General features: G+C 46.2%; 1 protein-coding gene across 1 annotated transcript; it reads right to left on the bottom strand.

The window, feature by feature from the left end:
• Positions 1-6,650: 6,650 nt before the first annotated feature.
• Positions 6,651-7,325, bottom strand: LOC309559180 (N-acetyltransferase 8-like; the record flags this gene model as incomplete). The annotated part of the gene is made up of 1 exon (XM_082262366.1): positions 6,651-7,325. One exon carries the CDS (start codon positions 7,323-7,325, stop codon positions 6,651-6,653), a length of 675 nt encoding a protein of 224 aa, XP_082118492.1.
• Positions 7,326-7,618: the final 293 nt, after the last annotated feature.

Here is a 7,618-nt window from a genome sequence, read left to right as displayed (position 1 = left end):
AGAAGTCACAGTAGTCTAAGGAATGGAACAGTATGTCTCCATTGGGTTTAAACAGGTTGCAAAGATTGTGAGGTTACATAAGATGATGCAAGATACAGAGGGGTGGGGGTGCTGGGGATACAGAAGGGGGGGGGGGAGTGCATAGATGTGCTGGGGGAGTACATAAATGTACTAGGGGGGGTGGGACAGGGGCATACTGGGGGTATGGAGACCTTCAGGGGGAACAGGGGTTCTGGAGATACAGAGACGTGCAGAGGGTATGGAAAGGTGCCAAGGGTATAGAGAGGTGCAGAGGGTATGAAGGGGTGCAGAGGGTATATAGAGGTCAAGAGGGTATGGAGGGGTGCAGAGGGTATGAAGAGGTGCAGAGGGTATGGAGGGGTGCAGAGGGTATGGAGGGGTGCAGAGATGTGCAGAGGGTATGGAGGGGTGCAGAGATGTGCAGAGGGTATGGAGGGGTGCAGAGGGTCTGAAGGGGCACAGATGATATAGAGGGGTGCAAAGATGTGCAGAGGGTATGGAGGGGTGCAGAGATGTGCAGAAGGTATGGAGGGGTGCAGAGATGTGCAGAAGTTATGGAGGGGTGCAGAGACATGCAGAGGGTATGGAGGGTGGAGAGAGGTGCAGAGGGTATGGTGGGGTGCAGAGAGGTGCAGAGGGTATTGAGAGATGCAGAGGGTAAAGAGGAGTGCAGAGGGTATGTAGGGGTACAAAGATGTGCAGAGGGTATGGACAGGTTCAGATGATATGGAGGGGTGCAGAGATGTGCAGAGGGTATGGAGGGGTGCAGGGGGTATAAAGGGGTGCAGAGATGTGCAGAGAGTATGGAGGGGTGCAGATGGTATGGAGGGGTGCAGAGGGAATGAAGGGTATGGAGGTGTGCTGGAGGTACAGAGATGTTCGGGGGGTACAGAGGTGTGCTGGGGTGGCCCTGATTATGGAGGCTTTCAAATGTCATAGAGTTAGGAGTGCAGTATACTGGGGTGCCTTGTCACAGCCTCTGCAGCTTACACATGTATTTGCAAATGTGTGCAAACTAAACCTTGTGAACTGTTAGAAAGGACAATTTGGATTGTTGCAGGCTGGCTGGTAATTTGAGCAGGGAATTATTCTTTGTTGTATTTGTTTGACATGCATCGCCATTCCATGTGCTCCTTGCTGTTAGGCCAGTCATAGGTTGGGGCTGTTGCCGTTTGTTTGTACCATTGGTTATTTGGTGAGGGGGTGCACTGAACACCTTAGCTGCCATTGTGCTTTTTGCTGGGTGTCAAGTGCACCCCTGTGCCTTTAAGGAGGGATGGGCTCCCTCTAGGCATACCTGCCCACAATCTATCCATTATTATTCACAATATTACCAAAAGTATTGGGACGCCTGCCTTTACACGCACATGAACTTTAATGGCACCCCAGTCTTAGTCCATAGGGTTCAATATTGCGTTGGCCCAAAAGTTGAAACCAAAAGAAGCGCAATTTGTTGTAAAAAGTAAATCCACCACATTGACTGAATTCATACTTTAAAACCAGTAGGGAACGTTGCAGCATTATTTATTTCAGGTACTTACGTATATAGCGCCGTCAATTTACGCAGCGCTTTTCATACACTATGTTACCAAAAGTATTTGGACGCCTGCCTTTACATGCACATGAACTTTAATATTTCCCAGCCTTAGTCTGTGGGGTTCAATATTGAGTTGGCCCACACTTTGCAGCTATAACAGCTTCAACTCTTCTGGGAAGGCCGTCCACAAGGTTTAGGAGTGTGTCTATGGGAATGTTTGACCAGAAGCGCATTTGTGAGGTCAGGCACTGATGTTGAACGAGAAGGCCTGGCTCGCAGTCTCCTCTCTAATTCATCCCAAAGTTGTTCTATCAGGTAAGAACTCTGTGCCGGCCAGTCAAGTTCTTCCCCTCCAAACTAGCTCATCCATTTCTTAATGGACCTTTGTTGTGGAAATTTTATTAGAATTAGTGTGGACATTTTTCAGGATGTGTTTTATTTAGCTTGTCATTATGGCTCCTGTTGTCAGTTTGCTTGCAATATGCTCATTAGAGCGTGTACTGGCGAACCAGCATTGAGGAAAGACTACTGGCAGTAAAAACCTTCCTTTAGATATTTGGACTTTGCTCTACACAAACATCTCCACCGGCGAACACATGCGCTATGCTTGGGTCTGTTTGCCAGTAGAGATCTATGTGTATTGCAGTGCGGAGTTCAAGGATCAAGCAGCAGGGATATTACCACCAGCGGGGGGGGGGCTGTATTTGGTGCAGATTTGTCCCCCCACCGGGGATATGTTTGCTCTGAAGTTAATATCGTTTTTTGATATCTATCTGCCTTTATGAACACATGCTCATGTCTTTCTACTGTGCCTGATCACCATAGTGGAAACAGTATGGCTCTTTCCCTGCAGATAGCCTCACGTCTATGGGAACAGTAGTATAATCTTGTTAGGCATTGTTCTCTGAGCCTTGCTGAGGGGGATTCATGCCAGTAGTAGTGGCGGGAATACATGCACGAGTTTGATCAGAGCAGCGTTCACGGTTTACACGCTGGTTTCATTGTGTAGTGTATCCAATACACTTTGGTCTGGCCCCATGGTGCAGGGAGTCTGTGCGGCTCCCCTGTCACGTATGTCTACACCTGAATAGGAGGGCTGGCAGGGTGGCATATAGAAGAACCAATCCCGTTCCTGCAGCTGCTGAAGGCCCTTTGAGCATCAGGAGGAAATTTGAGAAGGTTCACCTATATGCCACCCCGCCAGCTCTAATATCCAGCCTGGTACTAGCTGTGTCTAGGACCAAAAGCTCCACCTCCCAGCTCCGCCCCCGATTCCAGCTCCAACTCACGCTTCTTGGCTCAAGGCTGTTCCTGCCACTGGGCATGGTAGGAGAAAACACGAAAAACTCTTCTGGAAGACCCCAGAAAAAAGAGGGCCTTATGGGGAGGAAAAAATGACACAATGGGGTATAAACCACAGTATTACTTTATTGTTGCAAACATGTGCTAATAAAAGTGAAAAATGGTGTTGTTAACAACTCTAAGTTTAAAAGAATGAAAATGGGGTGAAAATACAAAAACAGTACATACAGTGACAGCATATGACATAACAAAAGAATTAAAAGCATAGATGGATGTATGCATCCGGACACCAGGTAACCATTGGCACAGATGGCAGTATCCCACGGCAACCTGCCGTATATGACTTAAGGAATATACTTAACTAGGGAGTGCAAAAAGTGGCAAGCCCCTGGGGGGCTCGAGCTTGTGAACCAAAGGCAACAGAAGCGCAGATTGAAAGGAAAGAAAGGTTCTGGGAATAAGGTTTCGTATGTATGAGACAATGGGAGGAAAACTGGAAGTGAAATAAAGGATGGTCTCCTTCTACCACTCTCAATGAAAGGGGGAGTATCACTGAAATTCCTCTTGCTGTTATAGTTCCACATGGATCCAAGTGTATTAAATGGCAAAACTAGTCAAGAGGGAATAGCCAGGACCACCCCTAAAATGTCTTAATAAAGTCCTTCAAGGCTGGTTCCTATAGGAAATAAGTGAATTGTTCACTGTATTACCACATCAATGCTGGTATATAAGGAGACAGTCAAAAAAGAGAATGTTCCCATAATGTGTTGCATAGGTCGCCTTAATGAACAAGGCAAGCAATGGTGAGAAGATGGATAGTAGTCACTGTACTGTCCTAAGTACGTCTCCAAGGATTTCAGTTCACTTATGTACGCTAACAAACTTGGTCAGTGCCTGCATTTGTCCATATGTTTCCTGGCCTCTCTTAGATCGATATACCTTGCCTGAATATCCTCGATTATGTGTGGCTCCTATGCATGACTTTTTCCCATGTTGAGCACTGGTAAAGGGAAATGCTCCTAAAGTAGCTGTCGCCACAACGGCAGTTTCAGCGGCAGTGGAAATCAGCCTCTCGCTGGTTGACTAGCTCGTTGCCCATATGGGGATCCCGGAAGCGGCGTCCGTGCACCAGTGACGTTACCTGGTGTCCGGGCGCATACATCCATCTATGTTTTTAATTTTTTATTGTGTCATATGCTGTCACTGTATATACTGTTTTGTATTTTTACCCCATTTTCATTCTTTAATGACAAACAGCAACACAATTTTTCACTTTTGTTAGCACATGTATGAAACAATAAAGTAATACTGTGGTTTATACCCCATTGTGTAATTTTTTCATCCCCATAAGGCTTTTTTTTTTCTGGGGTCTTCCAGAAGAGTTTTTCGTGTATTTGGTTCTGAGCCAGGAGATGACTATCTACTAGGTGGTAACCGTTGGGGCATTAATGCAAACCTTCAATATAGGGCCTTTTTCTTAAATTTTTTTCTATGCTAGGAGAAAAGCTCCCTGCCCTGAGGCCACTCCTGGTAAGTCACAAATACAATCTCTGCCACAGAGAGAGGTTGTAAAAGAATGCACAGTGCTCTGCCCAGCCAATATAGTGTGTCCAGGTGTCCTACTGACTGTCACTCTGCCCCCTTATACTGCCTTCCACTTCCCCCCTCCCATCACACTGCACCCCCTATACTGCCCTCCACTGCCCCTCTCCCATCACACTTACATCTTACATCACTTCTCTGCATTAAGATAAAAAACCTTCTGTGTGTACAATTCCCCCCCCCTCAGCCCCTCCAATACTTACCTGAGCCCATCTCTATCTAGCGATGTTGCACGAGGGACTCGGCTGTCTGGGTCCGGGACTCTCCTACTCATTGGCTGAGACAGCAGTGGGCACCATTGGCTCCCACTGCGGTCAATCAAAATCAGTGAGCCAATGAGGAGAGAGAGGGGGCAGGGCCCTCCACCCCAAACTCACTCATTTATGTCTTTATAGACCTTGTTTGTGCACTGGTTCAGAGTCATATTAAAACAGGAAGGGGCCATCCCCAAACTGTTCCCACAAATTTGGGAGCATGAAATTGTCCAAAATGTCTTGGTATGTTGTTGTCTTAAGAGTTCCCTTCACTGGAAATAAGAGGCCAAGCCTAAACCCTGAAAAACAACCCCACACCATAATCCCCCCTCCACCAAATGATTTGGACAAAAGCAAGATCCATAAAGACATGGAGGAGCGAGTTTAGGGTGTAGGAACTTGACTGGCCTGCACAGAGTCCTGACCTTAACCTGATAGAACTCCTTTGGGATAAATTAGAGCGGAGACTGCGAGCCAGCCCTTCTCTCTAACATCAGTGCCTGACCTCACAAATGCGCTTCTGGAAGAATGGTCAAACATTCCCATAGACACTCCTAATCCTTGTGGACAGCCTTCCAAGAAGAGTTAAAGCTGCTATAGTTGCAAAGGGTGGGCCAACTCAATATTGAACCCTACGGACTAAGACTGGGATGCCATTAAAGTTCATGTGAGTGTAAAGGCAGGCGTCCCAATACTTTTCAAGGCTCTGAGGAAGAAGCCAAGCCTCGAAATGCGTAAGCCTTTCCCAGCTTCAGAGGATGGTACATCCTGTATCTTGATGCTGATAGCAACTTACCTATTTGATATGCTTGTACCAAGAACTCGTTTGTGAGTATTTTTATACCTTTTTAATTAAATAAACAAACCTCTTAGAGGATAATGCACTAGGCCAGTGTGCCCTTGTGTTTGTTTTTTGTCCCAATACTTTTGGTTAGATAGTGTTTGTAAAGTGCTGCGTAAATTGACGGCGCCATATAAGTACATGAAATAAATAATGCTGCAACGTTCCCTACTGGTTTTAAAATATGAATTCAGTCAATGTGGTGGATTTACTTTTTACAACAAATTGCCCTTCTTTTTGTTAAAAATATTATTTCTGGCTGGAAATTTTTGACTAAATCTGTTACACCATCCATATTGCACTATGGTATATTCCCCATATAACACATAGAAAAGAGCACAAGTACTTAGACAGGTCACATCACATGTAGCAGGACAGCTCTGCATAGAAATAAATCATAGATGAAACCACAAATAAATCACGTGGGTGCACACCAGTGGCGGCTGGTGCTCCATGGGTTGGGGGTGGCAGATGGACCTGACCACGGACCACACCAGCTCCAGCCTGAATCGCACACCATATTCCCTCCCCCCCCCCGTCGCCGGCTCGCTCACCCTGTGCTGTCCCTGGACTGACGTGTGGCAGCAGCGGCGGCTTCCCCCTCAGTCTCCTCCGTGACCCCCTTCCTTGGTCGGGCTTCCCCTGCGTCTCCTCCATCCTCCTCCTTTGCCGATAGGATGGCTTTTCCTTTCGGCCAATCGGGAAATGGGTCTGATTTAATATTCATTCGCTATTGTCACACAACTGGGTGGGCTCGGGGCGCAGTGCTCTGCGCCCAAAGCCCACCCTTTCTTGAAGCCTATTAGAGCCTCTGGCTCTAATCATGTGCTTCAAAAAAAAAATCCCCTATTGGAATCCATACATCCAACGCCCTACATGTAGATTAGGGGGCCGGATGAATGTATGGGGGGGGGCGGTGCCCCTGCGTCCCTAATGGACGGGTCACCAGTGGTGCACACTGTAAATTTAAATGAATAAGGAACACAGATAAGAAACATTTTGACATTTATTCCCTTTGTTTCTTAAAGGCCATTCATTTTCATTGTTTGGGCAATGCATAGATATCAGTTTTAAGTTTTTCGGACACATATTTTCACTGGAATTTGGAAATGTCGTAGCGGTAGAACAACGCTTTTAAGTCAAACAGTTTAATGAATCTCTGCGGCAGATAAAATGTATGGACGAGCTTGAATCCCATTTTTTCATACATTTTCCAGGCATCGATTTGTACAATGTTTGTTGTCAGTATCACGGCTTCGCAGCCTCTCCTCTGCCGGGCAAAGTCAATCATCGTCCTACACAAGGCTTTGGCGATCCCTCTACCCCGGTGGCTTTTGAACACTGAAAGCCGTTTCAGCTCCAAGTGGTTTTCTCCACCGGGATATGGAGAAGGAGCGGCGGCCACTGTTCCAACCACTTGTCCTCTGGACTCTGCCACCCAGAAGCAAGAGCCATCTTGTTTCATGTAGTACATCTGGATGTCCAACAAGTCATCATGTAAACAAAACTCAACGTAAGACTTCAGGAGATACCAGACTACGAGCCATACAAAAGAAATGGCCATCGCCAAGGCAATGATGGAGGTAGTAAAGGACACAATGCCTAATAATGGAAGAATGAGAAAGGTCAGTAGTGTGACCCCAAAATGTGGCCGTCTTATGCCACGCTTAAAGGCTTCATTTACATGCTCATTAGTTCCACACGCAAACAGTCGTCTGGCCGCGACGTAATCCGAATCCTTGTACGGTCGTATTAGGAAATGAGACATATCTCTCTGTGAAGGAATAATAAAAAAAAAAAAGGATAACTAACACTGTACTGTGCCACGGCAGATGATGGCACTACATAAACTAATATTAATAAAACTCGGGGGTCTATTTAGTATTGGTGTCACACAGAATTTACATAGTTACATAGTAGTTGAGGTTGAATAAAGACAATAGTCCATTCAGTTCAACCTGTGTAGGTGTGTGTGGCCGTAATCATTTGTCATACCCCTTAATGTTCTGATCCACATATTCACACAACTTTCTCCCAGGATTCACACATTTTACCCAAATG

The sequence above is a fragment of the Pelophylax lessonae genome (assembly GCF_965119305.1).
Source record: "Pelophylax lessonae genome assembly, chromosome: 1".
NCBI classification, from domain to species: Eukaryota; Metazoa; Chordata; class Amphibia; order Anura; family Ranidae; genus Pelophylax; species Pelophylax lessonae.
The sequence above is the reverse complement of the archived record's forward strand: the minus strand, read 5'-3'. Positions and strand labels throughout refer to the sequence as shown.